The 22,372-nt window shown below is 42.9% G+C and overlaps 2 protein-coding genes across 3 annotated transcripts in view; one reads left to right on the forward strand and one right to left on the reverse strand.

Moving 5' to 3' along the window:
- Positions 1 to 2,532, reverse strand: part of Usp37 (ubiquitin specific peptidase 37) — a 66,969-nt gene extending 64,437 nt beyond the window's left edge. The window contains exon 1 of one of the 2 annotated variants that reach the window (XM_027397218.2): positions 2,361 to 2,532. The gene's annotated coding sequence lies outside the window, so the exon portion shown is untranslated. The remainder of the gene's footprint in view (positions 1 to 2,360) is intronic. The other variant, XM_027397217.2, reaches the window with a different exon arrangement.
- Positions 2,533 to 2,760: 228 nt separating this feature from the next.
- On the forward strand, positions 2,761 to 20,274 carry Cnot9 (CCR4-NOT transcription complex subunit 9). Its single transcript, XM_027397220.2, has 8 exons — positions 2,761 to 3,170; positions 10,960 to 11,139; positions 12,393 to 12,508; positions 14,443 to 14,552; positions 15,515 to 15,624; positions 17,546 to 17,644; positions 18,122 to 18,213; positions 19,497 to 20,274. Exons 1-8 carry the CDS (start codon positions 3,147 to 3,149, stop codon positions 19,663 to 19,665), a joined length of 900 nt encoding a protein of 299 aa, XP_027253021.1. The 5' UTR covers positions 2,761 to 3,146; the 3' UTR covers positions 19,666 to 20,274.
- Positions 20,275 to 22,372: the final 2,098 nt, after the last annotated feature.

Consider the following 22,372-nt stretch of genomic DNA (forward strand, 5'->3'; position numbering starts at 1 on the left):
TTCAGCAACTGAGCCATATCCCAGAACAGGATTTTAAATTTTATCATAAAGTAATAAGCACCTTGGCAATGGGAAAGTCACTAAAGGGTTTCAAGCAAAAAAATTATATGTTATTTTTGAATGAATGGAGGAGTTTGGGAATCAGAGAAAACAAGTGTTAAAAAAAAAAGGAAGATCAGATAGGAAAGTATTGTTTAACTCATAATTACAATAACAATTTTTGCTTGCCAGTTTTTGTGTCAATGCTTTGCCAAGTTTACCGAACTCGTAATAATCCACTAAGGTGAGAACTCTTATTATTTTACAGGTGAGAATAGAATCCAGAGAGATCAAGTTCACATGAAAAAGAACTGTAGTTTGAGCTAGAAAAGTAAATGTGAAGATGGTCAGAAACAGATGCAAGGCATATATTGTAAATAAAATAGAACTTGGGGCTGGAGAGATGGCTCAGAGGTTAAAGAGCACTGGCTGCTTTTCCAGAGGTCCTGAGTTCAATTCCCAGCAACCACAGGGTGGCTCACAACCATCCATTATGAGATCTGGGGCCCTCTTCTGGTGTGCAGATATACATGGAAGCAGAATGTTGTATACATAATAAAATAAAAAAACAAAAACAAAAAACAAATAGAACTTGGGAGAAGATATGAACACATAGGATGAAGAAATCAAGAATATCTCTGAAGGGCTGGAGAGATGGCTCAGAGGTTAAGAGCACTGACTGTTCTTCCAGAGGTCCTGAGTTCAATTCCCAGCAACCACATGGTGGCTCACAACCATCTGTTATGAGATCTGGTGCCCTCTGCTGGCATGCAGGCAGAAGACTGTATACATAAGAAATAAAAAAAAAAAAAAAAAAAAAAGAATATCTCTGAAGCTTCTACTCAGCGTAACTGAACAAATGGACAAGTCCCATCAAAATGGGCATGCCACTTATGGAAATGGGCACTGTAAGGGTGAGAATTTGGATAGAGAAAAAGATCAAGGCTCTGGTTTTAGCCCACACCTTTAACCCCAGCACTTGAGAGGCAGAAGCAGACGGATCTCCGAGATTTCAAGGTCTACAAATCAAGTTCCAGGGCAGCCAGAGTTTGGGGGTGGGGTGGGGTGCCACATACCTTTAATGGGAGTGGGGGGGGTAGCAGATCTCCATGAGTTGGAGGTTAGCTTGGTCTAAAAAGCTAGCTCCAGGACAGCCAGGGCTACATAGAGAAACTCTGTCTCGGAAAAAAACCAAAGAGAGAAAGAGAGACAGAGACAAAGACTCTGGTTTTAAAGGTGTTATAGCTGAAATTCCCAAGGGGGGAGTAAAGTTGAGATGTTAAGCAGACAGCGGTCTATTTATTTGAATATGGAGCTGAAAATAAAAATTCTCAAGTTATCAATATATAGTGGAATATAGAGAGAAATGGAAGGGCAACAGAAGAGAACCCCAGCCCAAAGCCAAGTCATTTTACCTTGACAAATTTCCCACCAAGACAACTGATTACATCTGTCACTAGGTTTTTAAGTCCCTTGTTTACCTTTTGCCAGTATGCAACGCTATTCTTTCCTCTCTTTACCCGTTATTACACGTTATTAATCATCTCAATGCTGCCGAAGCACCCTTCCTTTCTAGCACTTGTACTCTTCTTTAGGCAATGTCATGCATAGGCATGTCCCAAATTTAACATGGCAAGTGACTCACATAACATACAAACACACATGTATTTATTTGTATGTCTGGCCCAGAACCTTCCTCTTACCTTTAACCCAATAAACCCAAATTGCTCCTTAATATTCTCTTTCAGCTGGACTCATAAGGGACTGTAGCTCGCCAAAATACACCCGAAAACCATTACAGCACAACTCTCCAAAGACAGGGAACTTGATTTAAAATTGGTAAATTGGACATCGCCGGTGTTGGCTAGATACTGGAGGCAACCAAATAAATGCACGACAAGCATTCCACTCCCTGACTTTCAATGAACAGTTTTTAAGAGGAGGAGGGAAGTAACGAAGGGCCCAGAGGGCGAATGAGTATCACACATCCAAGGTCTGGTGTGTGGCCACGGGAAGTCACCTGTAAAGACAGCAGGCCTTGTTAGGAGGCAAGCCGAGACCACCGCAGCCCTGCTCAACAGGAGCCGGGCTTAGAACGCGGAAAGCGAGTGGCAATACGGACCGTGTTGAAGGAGAGGGAAAGTGGAGGGGAGACACTCCAATGGGCGCACCTGTAAGGGACCCGGGGAGCGTCCAGGGACCCGGGGCGGGCTGAGCAGCAGCCGGGCGAACTCCGGAGTGGGCGGACCGCCGGCTGTGGGGGGGGGGGGGTGAGGCTGGGGAAAACGGCTCAATTCACAGGCTGTCCCGGCCCGCCTTACCTGTGCCGGAGGGTCCCAGCCTAGGACGGGCCAGCCAGAAGCACAGGGTTTCCGCAGAGGGGGAGGAGCCGAGGGGCTCGGAAGGAAGGGGGCTCCCCTGGACCCAGAAAGGGAGGCCGTGCTCTCCTCTACACTCCTAAACCCGCTGATGGCGGGAACTGTGACTATACGCAAACACGTACGCACGCACGCACTCCCGACGCAGCCAGTCCGGGCGCGTGCGCGTCAGCGCTCAAGCCCCGCCCCCGAGCCCTCGGCCCGCCCCTCCCCGAGCCCTGCCCCTCACCCGGGCGGCCCGGCCCCTGCCGTGACGGAACCGTAGGACACATGCGCACTCTCCATTTTACCGACTTCGGACCTCCCACCATTTTCCCTTCGCTCGGCTCAGCCCGGTGGAGCATGCGCAGTTCGCGTCCTTCCATACCGCCGGCCTTTTCCCGCCCTTCTCTGGCCTTAGGAGGGAAGTCAGGGTCCGCGCTCCTCTGGGGATATACCTGCGATGCCGGGGGGTTACTAGGACCCGTAGGTTGCAGACGTCGTTCTGATCCTGACTCTCGAGTGTCAAAGGGCGTACATACTCTGGGACTATTAGCTAGGCCGAGGGCCAGGAGGCGGGAAGGGGCTGTGTGGGTGGAGGGTCAGAGGTGAGAGGTCAGAGGGCTGCCAAGGGGGAGGAGCGAGCCGGAGGCGGATGGCGGCTCTTCATCTCCGGCTGCACAGCCGCTGAAGCTGGGACGCGGGTCCGGCGCGTCGGGCGGGAGGAGGAGAGCGGCGGCCGCTCCCAACATGCACAGCCTGGCGACGGCGGCGGTGAGTGGCTGCGCCCGGATGCCCGTCTCAGCCCGCTTCCTAGTTCCCGGAGCCGGGCCCCGAGTCCAGCTGCTTCTGCCCCTGGCCGCGAGGTCCGGGAGTCTCCACACGGCGCCCTGGCCGTGGCGGAGTCCGACCCTCCCAGCTATCCCTGCCGCCGCGTCCGTCTCTTCTCCTGGCCCCTTGCGCGCGGCCTCTCGCGTTCTTTTCCGGCGCCGCGGCCTGGTCCCCGCGCGGCCTCGGCAGGCCATTCATTGATTCACGTGAGCCCGGCGTCAGTTTCTGGGGGCCACGGTCGAGTGCCGGGCCTCGGCGGGGATAAGAATATCATTCCATGGCCATTCGCTCTGGGCCCCGGCTCCGGGAACACGTCGCCTAGGCACAATCTCAGTGGGAAGGACACGGCTTCTAGCTCAAAAGCCGGAGCCCCGGAGTTCAGGATGATTCCTTCTGGCTTACGGTCCTCTGCGTTTAAAGCCTTCCTCGCACATCTCGTTTTATCTTTTAACAAGAAAAGCTAGTCGCCGTATTACACCTCCCTGAAGTCATCCTGTGGCTTTTGGTTACTTTTAGAGAAAGTAGATGCTTTGGCCTACAAGCCCCGTATGATGTGGTCCTTAGTCACGTTTTAATGGGCTCCGTTTTTGTCACTTGCTCCTTAAGCTCCGACCAAAAGTGCATGCACTTTTCCACTGAATGACACAGTCTCTAGTTTCTTTGCCTGGAATTGTCCTTCTTAGGACTGCCTCCATACATACAAGTCTGTCCCCAGAGTGACTTTCTGACCATGTTCACAGTAGCTTCTAACCCCAACATTTACTCTTGTATTGATTTTCCAGTGTGTAATTACTGGATTATTTAACTTGTGGGATGTCTGTCTCCCTCTCGGGGTCAGGGACAGGATTGTGTGTGTGTGTGTGAATTCTGTTTACTTGGTTTTCCCACTGCTAGAACAGTTCCTACAAGGTAAGCACTATGCACTCTGACAACCGTATGGAAAGAGGGATAATTTAAGAACACTTACAAGCCTGGTAATGGCGCATGCTTTAAATCCCAGCACTTGGAAGGCAGAGGCAGGTGAATCTCTGTGTTTGAGGCCAGCTTGTTTCACAGAACAAATAGAGGGCTGCCAAGGCAAAACGGAAAAAAAAAAGTTCTCAGTATGTATTTCTTCAATTATATTTGCAGTGCTGTACATAGATTAAAAAACTTGAACATTTGTTATGCTGTTTGACCCACGTGGCGGCTCTGACAAGTTCTTTTGTACCACTCATCTGGTAGGATATTTAGTGAGGATACTGAAGAATAAAAATTTGAGGCAGCGGGCGTTGGTGCCGCATGCCTTTAATCCCAGCACTCGGGAGGCAGAGGCAGGAGGATCTCTGTGAGTTCGAGGCCAGCCTGGTCTACAGATCAAGTTTCAAGATAACCTCCAAAGCAATACGGAGAAACTCTGTCTCGAGGGGAAAAAAAATTGAGGCAGTTCCTTCATAATCCCGTATTCCCATAAGCATCCAAACTCCTTATGTTATTTTGATCTGAGCAAGAAAAACAAAATTATGATGTACTAGGATCACATGCAGCAATACCCACAAAAACCTAAATCTTTTGAGAAGGCGCTTGGTTTTTGTTTAATAATGAAAACTAGTGTGTATGTGTTCATATTGTGGGTGTGCATGTGTGGAGGTCAGAGTCAGTTTGGGGGTTGTTCCTCTTTACTATATATAGCTAGGGAGATAGGAAGTACTATTAAAGGGCAATGAATGCAGGTGTTATTTACTAGAGAAACAGTAGCAAAAGACACTGAGGTAGTGTGCTCTTGTCATTATGGAATATATTCTAATATCTGTTATCAAAAAAAGTGTTTTGTTTTTTTTCCTATCGTGGGCAGAAAACAATGAAGGGCTATTTACAAAATTAGTAAGTGTAAGGGCATAAACGGACATGGCTAAGCAGGTGAGAGGTCAAATCCCAGCACTCACATAAAAAGTCAGCTGTGACTCCCATGTGTGCAACCCCAGACAGCTCTGGGGTTAGAGAATCAATAATCACTAGGGGTTGCTAACTACTAGCCTCGCCTGGAAGGAATATGGCCAGGAATGATTGAGGAGCTCTCTGTGCACACATATATATACCACACACATGCTCATACCATGTAAAAAAGTAGAATGCTACTGATGTTTAAAAAAAAAAAAAAAAGATGAGATGCTTGCCTCCAAGCCTGGTGACCTGAGTTTGTTGACAGAACCCACTGGTGGGAAAAGAGAAATAACTCCCACAGGTCATTCTCTTAACTTTCACACATGCACCATGGCACATACACGTACTCAGTAAGTAAATGAGGAAAAGAAAACCCCCAAAACTAAATAGTTGGTCTTTGGCTAGGTTCTTATACCAGCTAAATGGCATTACCTAGACTGGTGGAAGTATGACATTCAGTCTTCTGTAATGAAACATCCAAAGTAACCTTTTAGGAGAGACATTAGATACACTTTTAATAAAAGTGCTTCACTGATTTCTACTGGCAATTATAGCATCTCTGAACATTTGAGTTACTCTTTGTCTGTATGCATGTGCACATGAGTTGTCTATTGGTGCATGTGTGGAGGCCAGACATCAGTATCATATGTCTTCCTCTGTGTTGTCTGCTTTTTAATAAAGTTATAATTATTTTCTTTTATGTATGGTATGTTCACAGGTGTATGGGTTCAAGTGCAGGTGTCTGTGTTTAGGTATGAAATTGACGTCAAATATCTTTGGTCACTCTACACTTTGGCCTCCTTCTTGAACCCAGAGCTTGTGACTACATTTACACTGGCTTCCCTCTGGGATTCTCTGTCTCTGCTTCTGAGTGCTAGGGTTTTAGGCATCCACACTTGCAGGGCTTTTTATGTGGGTCCTGGAGACCCCAACGTCTGCCTTCTGCAAGATAAGTGCTGGACTGATGGAGCCATCTTCCCAGACCTCCACCTTGTTTCTGTTTTTCTTTTCCTTTTTTTTTAGAATTTATTTTATGTGTATGAATGTTTTGCCTCCATGTATGTATGTGTGCACCTTGTGCATTCGTGGTGACCTTAGAGATCAGGAAAGGATCCCCTGTAACTGGAATTACAGATGATTATGAGTTACCATGTAGGTTCTTGAACCCAAGTCCTCTGCAAAAGCATAAGTGCTCTTCACTGCTGAGCCATCTCTCCAGCCCCCTTGTTTCTTTTTTGAAAGAGGGTTTCTCACAGACTCTGGAGCTTCCCATTTCAGTTAGACTAACTGACCAACAAACCTTCTACCTATGAGTTCTGGAGTTCCAAGGTTATGTGTCTTCATGTCTAACTAACTTTTGTATGGATGCTGGGGATCCAAACTCAGGTCCTCATGACTTGAGCTATAGGCACATACTGAGCCATTTTCCCAGCCCATTTTATTATTGTATTTAAACTGACTGACTCCCAGATGCCCTACTCTTTGGCTGGAATGTACTCAATAAAGTTGGTTCACTGCTGCCAAGCCTGTTTAAACTTAGGGCAAAGAATCTTTTTGCTGGTTTACTTTCATGTATTTGTTTAGTGTGAGAGTGTGTGTGTGTGTGTGTGTGTGTGTGTGTGTGTGTGTGTGTGTGTGTGACAGAGACAGACAGACAGACAGACGTATGTTTATAGAGAGACTTATAGAAGTCAGTTCTCTCCTACCATGATTTGGGGTTTTGTTTTTTGTTTTTTTTTAATCAATTTGAAGCTGACACAGACCTGTAACCCCAAGACTCTGGAGACAGATCAAGAAAGATCACAAGTCCCAGGCCAATCTGATCTATGTAATGAAACCCTAGCTTAACAAAAAGACTTAAAAAATGGGGTCCTCATAAGGACAGTTAATACTTTCATTGTGATTTAGAAAGCTTTTTAAGTCATATTTCTTTATGTTAATACTCAAAGGTACATTTTGTGAAGTGTAGTTAAGTTAGCCTGTAATCCTAGCATTCAGGGGGATGAGGCAGAAGGATTGCTGTGAGTTCAGGGCAAGCTTGACCTGCACAGGGAGTTAAATAGAAGTCCCATGTGTTGAGCCAACTCATTTTGAGATATAATCTCTTAAATCTAACCCTATTCTTTCTTTCATTCACTGTCATATCAGGAAGACAGTGAGCCCTGCTGGCCATCAAAAATGTTTTCTCTTTAAGAAACCTACATCAAATTTGCAGTTCAACAAAGGAGGAAAATGAGTTTTACAATTTACAGAAAAAAATGTTTATTTAAAATAATTTATAAATGTCTTTATTCTTCACATTAGCTTTGTGATAATTTTAGTTAACTACTGATGGCTTACTATGCAAATTCAACTGTTAATAAACTGTTCTGTAACAATGCTGAAGAAAGTTGGTGTTAAGAGTTGTAAGAAATAATTTCTTCAACTTGGAGGGGGGATGTTTATGATTTCACTTGTGTAGACCAGGCGAGGATACTGATTCTAGAAAGTGATCTTAGATAACTTGAACTCTGCTATGTATTCACTCTGTGACCTTGATTGTGTTAAACCTTTATTAACCTGTTTCTTAGAGGATAAAGTGAGGAAACCTTTCCTTCTAATAGTAATTCCTAGAAAGTACAGGCTTCATCTGCAGCAGCAGAAAATACCTATGGTTGTGTAGCCCATGTTACTGAAAGAGGCCCTGGAGAACTTAGGGAGGATAATAGAAGTGATTTATATCATAATTGTAATGGTCACTAGATATATGTTTTTAAAATTCATTGAAATGTACACTTAACTTGGGTGTGCTTTTATTGTATGTGAAGTATACTTATATAAAATTGATGTTTCTTAGAGCAGAACTAAGTAATTTCTAAAATATTTTTGAACTGGTGGTTTTTTAGAAACTGGTAGTTAATACAGTAGCTCCACTTTAACTGTGACAAAATTGAATGATTTACCCTAGGCCACACAACTTTATAAATAGCTAAACTGAATTGTTGTGTGGGGGGGATTGTTTTGTTTATTATTTAGTTTTTGATGGCGGGGGAGAGGGCCAGGTTCACTATGTAGCTCTGGCTGTCCTGGAGCTCACTATGTAGACCAGGCTTAAGAGAGATCCACCTGGAGCCTGGAGAGATGGCTCAGAGGTTAAGAGCACTGACTGCTCTTCTAGAGGCCCTGAGTTCAATTCCCAGCAACCACATGGTGGCTCACAACCATCTACCATGAGATCTGGTGCCCTCTTCTGGTGTGCAGATGTACATGGAAGCAGAATGTTGTATACATAATAAATAAATAAAATCTTTAAAAAAAAAGAGAGAGAGAGAGATCCACCTGCCCCTGCCTCCTGTAGTAAAGGTGCATGCCACCACCCCTAGCTAAAACTGGATCTTGAAGCCACTTCAGGCTCCCAGTTCTGGAATGCATTCTATTTACTGAGGTATTTAGTTACCTGAAAGTTAAGATAGTTCATGTTTTTTTAATTTTATTTATTTTTGTGTGAGTTATACTGATGTTCTGAGTCATAATGTTAGCGTAGTAAAACTATTTTATAGTCTTTACCATAAAAATGTTTATTAAGTGCTTTGTAGTCTCATAACTAGAAAATTTCTCCCAACATCAATGGCATTATTCTTTTTTTTAAAAGATTTTATTTATTATGTATACAACATTCTGCTTCCATGTATATCTGCACACCAGAAGAGGGTACCAGATCTCATAACAGATGGTTGTGAGCTACCATGTGGTTGCTGGGAATTGAACTCAGGACCTCTGGAAGAGCAGTCAGAGCTCTTAACATCTGAGCCATCTCTCCAGCCCCCAGTGGCATTATTCTTGATACCAAGTTTTCTTTTGGGATGAACTAAGCATAATGATGTTAGTCTGAAAAAAAAAAAAATTGGGTTTTTTTTTTTTTTTTTTTTTCAAGACAGGGTTTCTCTGTGTAGCTTTGGAGCCTATCCTCCCAGCTCTGGAGACCAGGCTGGCCTCGAACTCACAGAGATTCGCTTGCCTCTTCATCCCAAGTGCTGGGATTAAAGGTGTGTGCCACCAATGCCCGGCTTTGTCTGAAACTTTTACATATTATATGTCTAAGTCAAAATGCTTTATTAAAAGGCTGTGTGCTGGTGGCATACAGGAAAGAACATTGTTTTGAGATCAGATCTGACTTTCAGGCAGATAGATAATAAGCAACATTAGCAAAGAAGTTTAGAGTGAGCTCTGTTGCTAGACTACCTGTATTAAGGTTGTTTTGTTTTGACATAAGGATTACTACATAACTCTAGGTATCCTGGAACCTGTTGCATGGACCAGGCACCTCAAATTCACAGAGATCTAACTACTGTCTTTGCCGCCAAAGTGTTGAAATTGCAAACATGAACCTGTTGCCTTTTAAATTAGAAGTAACTTCTCTATATCTTCGCTTCCTTGTCTATGAAATGAGATGAGGGGGTCTAAAGAAATGGTTTGACAGCTACAAATTTGTACTGTTCTTACAGAGGACTGAAGTTTGATTCCCATCATTTATATTGGGTGACTTAAACTGCCTGTAATCCCAGCTCTGGGGGATGCCCTTTCTGGCCTCTGAGCACCCACATGCAAGTGCCATACACATATAGACAGACACACATACATATAAGTAAAATAAGATAAGCAATAAAATAGTGCCTAGCAATAAGACTATGGGAGGACGAGAGAGATGGCTCAGCAGTTAAGAGCATTTGCTGCACTTCCAGAGGACCCAGGTTCAATTCCCAACACTGGCACCACAGCTCGCTACTATTTGTACCTCCAGTTCCAGGGGATCTTACTCCCTTCTGATCTCATGTTTTGCTCAGGCATACATGCCCTTCTGCTGCTAGAATGACTGCAGAACTGAAGTTAGTACCTATGAGGGTTTTGTTGCCACCCATTTAAAGTGGTTCTGGATCAAAAGTTCCGTGGAGACTACAACCTCCACAGATAACTCTGGAGGTAGTTCTGGAGGAGGTGGCTATGCCTTTTGAGACACCGGTCTTCAGGGTGTCAATGATACTGGCAGAGGAGGTACTATCTGCTGATATCACATCAACTCTGGAAGGGTTATACGAGGATGGTTATTGGTACACAATTGTCATGGCATGCTGTCTGGTGACTTGCCAGGCAGGTTGAGGTACAGGGGTGTTAAATACAAGTCACAGGCTGATTTTTAGTGGAAGAGGAGGAGGTCAAGGAGTTTATGGTGGTGTACATATGACAAGACTTGGGAGAAAGTTGACTGGAATATATATTGACCAGGGTAGATACTGTATTGCTGATCTAGTTCTTAGAGTCTTTCAGTCATTATAATAGGACTTTCTCAGAGAACTAGGCAAGGGACTTAAAGCTAAAATGTGCCCTATGTTTCCACTAGTTTTTTGTTTTGGTTTGTTTTTAAGGTTGTCTAATGTCCTAAACATGTATCCTTTCTTTTTGTGGGAATATGTTTTACAGACTTTTTTAATGTAGTTTGGTTCATATCGAGCTATGTCTTTTCATAAAGGGCTACATAATATCCTAATATAAAGATGCACCGAGATATATTTAAGCCATCTCCTATTGATAGCTGTTTTGTTAGTTTTCTGCCTTAAAACATCACAATAGTAAGCGTACTGGTATATCTTCAGTACAACCCAAATATAACTATAACACAAACTCCTAAACATGGGCTCATTAACTTACAATATATGTGTTTAGTAAGGTTCCTATTATTTAGAAAAATACATTTTTTCCTAAAACACTACTGCAGGATAAGACTTGATTTAACTGTATAAATTGACATTTGTTTTCTTGTTTTCCCCTAAAGCCTGTGCCTACTGCACTGGCCCAGGTGGACAGGGAGAAGATCTATCAGTGGATCAATGAACTGTCCAGTCCTGAGACGAGGGAAAATGCTTTGCTGGAGCTAAGCAAGAAGCGAGAATCTGTCCCTGACCTTGCACCTATGCTGTGGCATTCATTTGGTACTATTGCAGCACTTTTACAGGTGGGTGTTTATCCACAAGTAGGAATTCAGTCATGTTTGTCACACTTGTGTGTTTTTCTCTTCCTTGGCTCAAATGATTTTTGAGGACTTTAGAAGAATGATTATTGAAATTTTTGTTTTGTTTTGTTTATTTGTTGAGACAGGGTTTCTCTTTGTAGCCCTGGCTGTCCTGGAACTCGATTTGTAGACCATGCTGACTTTGAACTCACAAGAGATCCACCTGCCTCTGCCTCCTGAGTGCTGGGATTAAAGGCGAGTGCCACCAACACCTGGCAACAGGTGAATCTTAAGAAATATGTTGAGAAACTCCTTTTAGAAGTAGGACAAAGTAGGTCTATTTAGTAGAGAAGATCATAGAAATAGTATAAGGACCATAAATATAGTCTGAGGAAAGAAAATGTTGAGATAACGGTGTAGCAGGTATCTGTGTGGCTTAAAAAATAAAATAACTGCATTTGGTAAGGTGGCTTATTGGGTTGCTGCCAAGTCTGACAGCCTGAGTTTGACCCCTGGGACCAACACAGTACAAGGAGAGATCTGAATCCTGTAGGTTGTCCTCTGACTTCCACACATTTGCTGTGATGTGCACACACACCACAAGAACAAATAAGACCAAGAAAAAATAATTGAAGTTTGAGTCATGCCAGAGTGGAAATAGGTGGGAAATCATTAAAATGGAATAATGCCAAGGTAGTAGAATCGTCATCCAATAAAGTTCCTCTCCAAGTTACTAATAATCTTTCCAATTTGTTTGGTAAATTCATATGGCACTCCTAACACATGTAGCCAAGAGCCTATTAGTGTTATGGAAGGATGTGCAGCTAAAGTAAACAGAATTGTGTTCAACATGGGTCTCATCATTTTAAAGTAGAATACAAGGTAAGGTTGTAACAAGTTGTATAAGGGCCCCTCAATTCAAAGACTAGCTACAGGGGCTGGAGAGGTGGCTCAGTGGTAAACAACACTGACTGTTCTTCCAGAAGTCCTGGATTTGATTCCCAGCACCTACATTGTGACTTACAACCAGCTGTAACTCCAGCAAAATCTAGGAGGAAGTATAGGAGACCCAGTTGTTTCCATAGTATTCCCAGGGATACATGGGAAAAAGTCTTGCCTAGTTAGTCCAGTATGCTTGTGATGAAAGGATAATTCAATTTCTGCAAGAATTAAAGTGGTCTTTTAAAGCTACTATGCTGTGACACTGTGATAATTTGTGATTGATTGCTATTGATTGATTCTTTGCATTTTTGCAGGAAATTGTAAATATTTATCCATCTATCAACCCTCCAACTTTGACCGCACACCAGTCTAACAGAGTTTGCAATGCTTTAGCATTGCTGCAATGTGTGGCCTCACACCCAGAGACCAGGTGAGTTAGTTCTCTGAGTATGTTGGTAAGTTAATGGGGGTGGATGAGAGTTTCATAGGAACTTCATGTTGCTGAGTGACAGAGAAAGAGCATGCAATGTGTTGTGTCGGTATGAGTCGTCAGAACTCTATCAGTTGGTTTTGGAGTTCCTTGTGGGTATTTGTGGTTAGGGTTGTTAGTTTCTGCTTTTGTTTTTGCAGCTGAGACTGGCCTCAAACTCTAATCGTACCGCCTTTCTCAAGGTCTGGGATTATAGCTGTATACCACCATACCCACGTTTCTCTGGTTTTCTTTGACATTGACATAAGTATTTCTTTCTTCTTTTTTATTTATTTATTTGTTTATTATATATACAATGTCCTGCCTGCAGGCCAGAAGAGGGTGCCAGATCTCATTACAGATGGTTGTGAGCCATCATATGTTTGCTGGGAATTGAACTCAAAACCTCTAGAAAAACAGCCACTGCTCTTAACCTCTGAGCCATCTCTCCAGCCCCTGACATACATATTTCTACACTGTTAAGTTTGACAGCTATTTTTAGTTTCTAGCTACAGATTTGAAGTAAGTATAATGTGTTTTAAAAATGAAGAAGAATACAATTCCATACTTTTTTAACATCATAAAAACAATTTTCAAAATAGTAATAAACACTCTGAACATAAGCGGTTCAACTAATTTAGTGATTTGCTGTATCCTAAGAGAAAAGATTTTGCTTGGTTACCTTAAAAATATTTTCTGTCAGTGATTCAATCCCAAATATGAAACCAGAGCTTTAAGCCTGGCATGGCGTGATGGTTCAGACCTGTAATTCCAGCACTCAGAAGGCTAAGACAAGAGGCTTGCTACAGAATGAGGCCCTGTTTCAAAAAATCAAAATTAAGTAATTATTTTATGTTCATTTCATTTAAATCAGAGTCATAGCTTTGAAGTTTTAAAGAGTGATGTTCATATCACAGGAAAGTAAATATATTTAGGTACATAGGCACTTTTTTTTTTTTTAATCATAGTAGACACCTGGCCATGATTGTTATAACCATTACATGGCATATAGTAGGAACTCAGTAAATTTATTTTTGTTGTTTGCGAGGGTGGGGGGGAGTTATTTTGTTGTTTTTTTCCTTCCTCTGTAGCTTGGGAGCCTGTCCTGGAACTCTATCCGTAGAGCATGCTGGCCTCGAGCTCAACAGAGATAGATCCACATGCCTCTGCAGCCGTGCCCCCTCCCCCAAGTGCTGGGATTAAAAGTGTGTGCCATCCACCTGTCTGTCGTGTGTGTGTGTGTGTGTGTGTGTGTGTGACTAATGTAGCTTCTCATGTCACTTTTTTCTCTCTTCTCCTTCTCCTCTCCCTATCCTCCTCTCCTCTCCCCTCCCCGCTTCTCTTATCTTTTGGAGACAGTGTCTCCAGGCCGGCCCCAAACTCATGATTCTCCTAATTTAGGAGTACCCTTGAGTTGTAGGAACTCAACAACATTGCAACAACACATTAGTTTTAGCATTTATGACTTGATCTTTTTTAAACCTAACATCGAGAACTTTTGAGTTCATCAGGTTTTAAGGTATTTGGTGCAGACTGCAGATTGTGTTGGTTTACTCACCCTAGCCTGGGTGGTTGTTACACATTGACACTTGAGCTGTCTGTATGATGTGTCAGTGAGGGCAAGCAGGTATGCTTCTAAGCAGTAGTCATCTCTGGCCTCTGACTGTATGCTAAGTAGCCCTCAACATTTCTTGCTTCTGATAATCTCCAAACATTGGCACATGTCTCCTAGGGAACAAAATTACACATTTCAGAAGGTTGGTCAAGGCTAAAAACCAATAAAGTTCGTTTCTAAAGATTACTTACTCTGGTGATTTCACGTATTGTTTTAGGCTTAGACATTTGATGTCTAGAAGGCAGCTCTGAGGTCTAAATATGGTTGTTTTTTCTTTCAGGTCGGCTTTTCTCGCAGCACACATCCCACTTTTTTTGTACCCCTTTTTGCACACAGTCAGCAAAACTCGTCCCTTTGAGTATCTTCGGCTCACTAGCCTTGGAGTTATTGGTAAGTTATTTTATTATTTTTGTTTTGATTTTCTTGAGATGGTCTCATGTAGTATAGGCTGGCCTCAAGCTCACTATGTACCTGAGGATACCCTTGAATTTTTTAGTTTCTGATGGTTTAACCTCCACCTCCAAAGTGCTGGGATTATAGGCATACATCGCCATACTTAATGCAGTGCTGGGGATTGAACTCAGGGTAAGACTGAAATTCTTCTGGTCAATAGTGGTCTGAGTTGTATTTTGTACAACTTCTTATAGCTTATTCATTTTTTGTCTTTGACATCTCATTTACTGATAAGTGCTTGCAAAGTTAGCAGGCACCATTCTCAATGTTGCTAGTAAAGCTGTAAGGATCAATAATCATTTAGCATCAAGTTATAGAGGGAGTAAGGAATAACTTGATCGATCAACTTTTGGGGGGGGGTATTTGAGACAGGATTTTCTCTCTGGCTTTGGGGGCTGTCCTGGAACTAGCTCTTGAAGACCAGGCAGGTCTTGAACTCACAGAGATCCTCCTGCTTCTGCCTCCCAAGTGCTGGGATCAAAGGTGTGCGCCACCACCACCCTATTGATCAACTTTATCTAAGTTGAATGAACTTAGTTTAGTAACTCAGAGCCTTGTATTAGGCTAGTGTTCTTAACACTGAGCACTTTCTCCACTTGCTTTATTTTTATTTTTTAAATTTTGACACAACATCTCTTTAATTTGCCGGGGCTGGCCTTGAACTCAGCATTTCCCTGCCTATGCCTTCCCAATACTGGGATTGCACTCATGACTCTGCTGCTGACTCTTTTTTGTTGTTGTTGTTCAAATGAATATGAAACTGATTGCCTGACACAGAAACTACAGTCTGCATATCATATTACTTAAATTCCATAGCTTGCTTTGATGGGACAGTTCATAGTAAATGTAATTAGAAATAATTTCTTTAAAATAATTTTGTTTGTTCATATTTTCTTTAGGGGCCTTGGTTAAAACAGATGAACAAGAAGTAATCAACTTTTTATTGACAACAGAGATAATCCCTTTGTGTTTGCGCATTATGGAATCTGGAAGTGAACTTTCTAAAACGGTATGTGCTTTTAAGTGAGATTCAAAATTGTTTTGGCTCTCGAGCTCTTGCTTTGTGGCTCTAGAATCATTTTCTGCCTCTCCTGGGAAGTTAGAGCAAAAAGTCAAGGCAAGCACTGATGCAGAGACCATGGAGGAGTGCTGCTTACTAGCTGGTTTCATGTAGTTTGCTCAACCTGCTCTCTTAAAGCTATGTAGCCCTTACTGGCCTGATACTGTATAGCACAGGCAGACCTCAAATTTGGAACAGTCCTGCCTCAGGTTCCTGAGGACTGGAATTACGGACATGCAGCACCATACTAGGCTTTGTATTTAGCTTTCTTGTATGATACAACACCTTGATCATAGTAGGCACACATTAAAATAAAGGTTCTTGGTCAAGGCTGTTAATGAATGATGTAATAAACTGGGAAGTATTTTTAAAATATAGGGATATGGCTGGAGAGGTGGTTCAGTAGTTAAGAGCACTGGTTTGATTCCCATCACCTGTATGGTGGTGGCTCACAACCACCTATAACTCCAGTCCCAGGGGATCCGTTGCCCTCTTCTGGCCTCCGTGAGCACTGATTGTACATGGTGTACAGATACACATGAAGGCAGAATAGACAAATCTTTCATTTAAACATGGAGCTAGAGAAATGGCTTAGTAGTTGAGCACTTGCTGCACAACCATGTTCAAATTTAGCACCCGTGTATCAAGCTGGACATCCTGTGTATACCTATATCCCAACTCTGAGCAGATAAAGCTAGGAGAATCATGAGGGCTTTCTGGCTTCCAGCCTAGAGGAAAGCACAAGCTCAGAGTTCGGGAGGTTGAGACCCTGCCTGGGAGGAATGGGCAGAGGGGAGAGAGAACATCTGATTATCCTCTTTGGAGACCTGTACCTATACATGGACATATACTCATATGGACAAATACACAAATTAAAAAAAATTAATAAATACTGATCTACTACTGAGTGCTTTTCCAGGGTAGTAAAGTTTAGTTAAATGGGTGGTTAATTGATTGCCTAGTGGTTATGTTTTTATTTGTGTATATATGTGCATGCCAGTTTTACTTCTAGCCAGCTGTACCAGTTTGCTCTTCTACCTCAGCTTAGACCAAAGGGGCCGTCCACAAACTGCTGCTGACTTCACTGCTCCTCAAATTCACTCAGACTGCTATGCTCTCCTCAATGTGGCTAGAAACTAACTCTCAGACTGAATCCCTCTACCTTTTATACCTGTCAAATCCTGGGATTAAAGGCGTGAGCTCTGATTTACTCTCTGGTAGCCCAGGGATCTTTGACTCCGATCTATCTGCATTTCTCCTGAGTTCTGGGATTAAAGGTGTGTACCACCACTGCCTGATCTCTATAATTTGAGGCTCGCTTTGCTTTCTGAATCCTCAGGCAATCTTTAATAAGTCATAAATATCACCACACCCTATCTCAAACTTTTCCCCCAAAATGATTGTCTGCTTTAAATTAGAAGTTGGATGCCGGGCGTTGGTGGCGCCCGCCTTTAAACCCAGCACTCGGGAAGCAGAGGCAGGCGGATCTCTGTGAGTTGGAGACCAGTTGTCCTACAAGAGCTAGTTCCAGGACAGCCTCCAAAGCCACAGAGAAACCCTGTCTTGAAAAAAAACAAAACAAAAAAGAAGTTGGAGGTGGTGGGTCATTGGTTTTTGTGGGTCTTTATTTGTTTATCTTAAGCCTGTTCCTAGCTGATTTGGTACTCACTAAGTACCCAAGGCTGGCCCCAAATTGTAGGCAATCCTCCTGATAATTATCAAGGGCCTTTCCCTTTTATGTAAAATGAGAATAATGGTACATATTCTTAATGGATTCAATAGGAAAAATAAGACCTATAAGTCACTTTTAGAAAAAAACCCTGACACAGGGTAATTGTTCAGTCCAATAATATGTGTTCTTTTGCTCCAGGTTGCCACATTCATCCTCCAGAAGATCCTCTTAGATGACACTGGTTTGGCTTATATATGTCAGACGTATGAACGTTTTTCCCATGTTGCCATGATCTTGGTGAGTTCTTTCCTGACTTTGTAACTTACTTCTGATCACATAACTTGGCCCCTTTGTAACTGGCTGTAAACTTAAGTCTTCTAACTAGAAATAACTATTGTGGTCATGGTGGTACATGCCTGTCATCCCAGTGTTTATAAGGCAGAGAGATCATTGCAGGCTTGAAGCCAGCGTGAGTTCCACACCGGCCAGGTGAAGAAGTAATGCCCTATCTCAAAATACTAGCTTGAATGGTAGTGCTTGCCGTTAATCCCAGAACTCTAGGGGCAGAGGAAGGTGGATTTCTATGAGTTTGAGCCCAGCCTGATCCATATATAGTGAGTGCTAGGCTAGCCAAGACCACATAGACCCTGTCTCAAAAAAGAAAAAATAATAAAAAATATTGAAAACTACTATAATGATTCTTAGATGATCTGATCTGTGGTGTCAATTTGAATTATTTTGTGTTTTTCCCCTCCCTTGTTGTGTGTAAAACAGGGTAAAATGGTCCTGCAGCTATCCAAAGAACCATCTGCCCGTCTATTGAAGCATGTAGTAAGATGTTACCTTCGACTCTCAGATAATCCCAGGTAAAGATTTAAAGGACTTAGAACTTTAGGGACATAGTCTCATGAGTGGATTCTAGTCTCATGACTCAGCTCCTACATCTTAAGGATTGGAAAGGATATAACTCTAGTTATCTAAGACAAACTTAAGTTTCTATTAAAATCTAACTTTAAAACTTTAAATATCCGCTAGTTAGATCTTCTCATTCTAACTCTGGTCTACCCTGAAATTCCAGAAAGCCCAGACAATTTCAAGGGAGGCCATATCATGTGGTTTGGGCTTTCTATGACTACTCCAAGTAATCAGAAAGACAAGTATACTTCCAAAGATCTCTTGGAAAGGTCCATAGCCCAGAGGCTCTTTACGATGCTTGCAGTTCTCTGCGTCCTGTAAGGCGTTGAGCTTATTACTTTTTCTTGGTACATTCAAGATCTGCCAGAATCATGCACTTTGAGGATGTAATGCACTTCAGAAATGTTTGACCTTTTTGTCCTATTAATCTATAATTTATGCTGAAAGCTACATGCTCAGATTCTGCCAAACCACATAATGGAATGGTTTCTGAGTTCCTAGGAATCAGGTAGCTTGCTTAATGTGAACTCAGTCTCTAGGCACTGGGGTTCTTCAAGCCCTAGCTATTCTTTGATCATTTTGTCCTGTTTTTCAGTGATTCCTATCCCCCCCCCCAAGTTTGCAATATAACTATTAAAAATTCTACCTGTTTGAGTTTAAGTGCTATAACTGTTAACAGCCCTGTATGGAGTTGGCATTTACCCTTTTTAGGGTTCTGGATAGTAATGCTGCCATAGTTTTTATTATTCATCTCTTAATAAGGTTTTCAAATACAAAGTTGAAGCATTTCCTTAAAGATATAACTGATGTTAGTATAGAATTAAAATTCACTGATATACAAATGAGGTCATGTCTATTCCATTCTGCTTTTACATGAAATTCTGCATTGGGATATGCTGACAATATTTGTGGACTAAACATTCTAGGTGTTTCTGAATGTATGCATAACACCTGCTTCAAGAATTCTAGCAGCTGGGCATTGGTGGTGCACACCTTTAATCCCAGCACTTGGAAGGCAGAGGCAGGCGGATCTCTGTGAGTTCGAGGCCAGCCTGGTCTACAAGAGCTAGTTCCAGAACAGCCTCCAAAAGCCACAGAGAAAAACCCTGTGGGGGGGGGGGGGGGCTAGTAGCTTCTTGATTGTATATGTATATCTAAGAAAGGGGCTCTGCTAAGCCCCCAAATTTGGGTTTATTTGTTGTCTCCCTGGTTGGTTTGTTTGTTTCTGATGTAGGGCACGTGAAGCACTCAGACAGTGCCTTCCTGACCAGCTGAAGGACACAACCTTTGCCCAGGTGCTAAAAGATGACACCACCACGAAACGCTGGCTTGCACAACTGGTGAAGAACCTGCAAGAGGGCCAGGTCACCGATCCCCGGGGAATTCCCTTGCCCCCTCAGTGATCCTCCCTATTCCCTCCCACTACTCCCATAAGTTGGGGAGTAGGGTTGGAACCTCTGAGGAAAACAGCTCAGGTTTTATTGCCGACTGGGAATAGACAACCTCAATGCTGAACCGCACTGGAGAAAAGGGGCAAGGTATCCCGCTGAGGTGTGTGGACTGACTGGAGGTCCCGGATCCCCCTGCTGCTCCCAGGAATTGGGCTCCTGACACAGCAGTCTGCCGCCACAGCCCCAGGAGGGTGTCAACACCAGCAAATGCTGTATTTGCAGCATGCCCAAGATGACCCTGCTCCTGAACTTCTACCTAGCCACTGGTAGAGAGGAGACATGGTAATAGCAGCAACACTCTAGGCATGGTGAGCGCCTGGGACCAAGCCATGTGGCTTCCTCTTTTTTTTTTTTAACTTTGCCTTCCTGGAAGACTCAAGATGTGTGTCTCTTCTCTCTCTCTTGGTATTTGTTTACTTTGGGTTTTTGTTTTTAATCTCAAGAGAGAGCTGTGTTTAATGGACACAAGCTGTAGTTTTCAGCAAAACTGTCAATTGGCACTGTTTACAAGTCTGTTAGCTGCATAAGCTCAATAAAAAGTTGGTCTGGGCATTGCATCCACTCTGGCAGACCGATAGCTGCATCAGGCTATTGGATGGAATGGGAGGCAGGGGAAGAGGAAAGTCAAAGGACAAGCAGGAACTCTTCCACCTGTTGCCCTCTGCTACCGTTCTTTCATTTCCAAGCCTGGCTGCCATGAGGATCTTAATGTGGGTCTAGCTTTGGCTACTAGCTTTTTCAAATTTCAGTGCTTTCCCCTTCTTTTAACCACTTAAGCAGATGTCTTAATTTACCCAACTTCCCTGAAAGAGTATTATACTGGGTCAGGAGGGATGGAAGTCTTCAGATCAGAGATGATTTCTGGGTGTGTCTTCTTCTCAAGGGAAGCAAGCAGGTGGATCCAGGGTTAGGCTCTGTGATCCCATTTTCCTAGTGTGAGTTTCAATAACACCATCTCTCCTCACAATTATACTTGAAACACAGTATTAGCTAAATGAGTTTCTTCTGATTTAACCTGAATGGCTAGATTCTGCTGGCTCAGTCTCCAACCCCCTTTTAATACATTTTCTTTGGTCTATGGAAACAACAGGGTTGCCACTATAATATGTTTTACTTGTTGATATGTGTCAGTTCCCCTTGCATCTCCATGGGCGCTTGAATGTAAAACCTTTTGTAAACTGCCTTTCTTTCTGTGACCTTTCTCATTGTCAGCACTTGTTCTTTCTCTCTCATCCTCATCTCCAAAGATGGGATTATTGATCTAACTCAGAGAGAGACCAAGTCTCCAGCCCATGTCTCACACACCGGAAGATGTCTGTACTGAGTTTGAGGAAGTTGTATAAAGGGATGGATACTTAAAGAAAAACCTTTGTAGAGGCAGTTGAGCCAACCCAAGGGCTCTTTAAGCTGACTTTCACAAAGGGAGTCGGCCTTGTTAGTTGGCTTCTGTCTCTAGAGCCAAGAAAGTAGTAATTAAGTAACCTAGATTTAGGAAGGATAGAATAAGCACTTAATTCCTTGCCTTCCAATTTGAAAAGGAGAACCTGGGCTCAGGCCTGAAGAGGAAAGGTCTTAGAGAAAATAGAAGACAGCATCAACTTGATAGCTATTTTGACTCACTCCAGTTTGTGACCTGAAAAATTTAACTAGGGTACCCTGATATTTGAAATTCGCCTTCCTACTGAGCCAAAGTTTCTCATTCCTCCCCACTGGGGGAGCAGCTGAGGCCTGGGGCCTTGCTCCCTGGGACATTCCATCTTTTGGTGCATTGGCCATGTTATTGTGCCAATCATGTCTTAATTTGTGTCCCATTTATCCTCAGATGGCCTTGGAACCTGCATAGGATTTGGACGGGGAGGGGTGCAATGGGTCTTATTCCCTGTGGTTGGTCCTGATGTATGTATGTTATATAGAGACCCTTCCCCTTATTATGTGTTTTCCGCCCCTCTCCCTCAACAGGATTAAAATAAAACATGCTCTGGTTTTTAAAAAAAAAAAAATATCTTTTAATTGGGGAATTTATTCTGTCAGTATAGAGATATCTAAGCACTTTACTCTGGTGATCCTTGTTGGCCCTTCCTCTACCCTATCTGCTTACACACAGGCTGCCCTGCTAAGAAGACAATGGTCATTCCTTTGTGGGCAGATTTTTAGGTGGCCAGAAAGCTACAACTGATCATGAAAGCTGTTTGGGGGTCTAGGGTGGTGGCCCTTACCTGAGAAGTATCTCTTGCACAGGCAGAACCTCACTCCTGGCTTCCGTGCCTGGGTGGGAGAGATTTCTGTAAGTAAAGAGGTAGTGCTTACATTTATTATGCAGTGTTTACATTTATTGTGGGTTTACATGTCATCTGTGAAATTCAGAGCTTAGAGGACATCTTTAGAGTTAATCTCGTGCCTGGCTTAGTAGGACACAACCAGCATCTGGCTTCTTTTTTCAAGGGTTTGGAGAGCTGTAATGTTCTGGTAGGACAGGGTAGAGAGGCATCTTCAGGCTTCAGAGGTCTTTCTGTCTATATTGAATTTCTCTACTTGCTATTGCTCAAAATCCAGGAAAAGGAGGACAAAGCTGTTACCAAAAAACCCATAGAGGGTCTGGGGAGATGATTCATTGGTTAAAGTGCTTGCCATGTAAGCATGGGGGCCTGAGTTCAGATTC

The sequence above is a fragment of the Cricetulus griseus genome, chromosome 2 (assembly GCF_003668045.3).
Source record: "Cricetulus griseus strain 17A/GY chromosome 2, alternate assembly CriGri-PICRH-1.0, whole genome shotgun sequence".
Taxonomy (NCBI): Eukaryota; Metazoa; Chordata; class Mammalia; order Rodentia; family Cricetidae; genus Cricetulus; species Cricetulus griseus.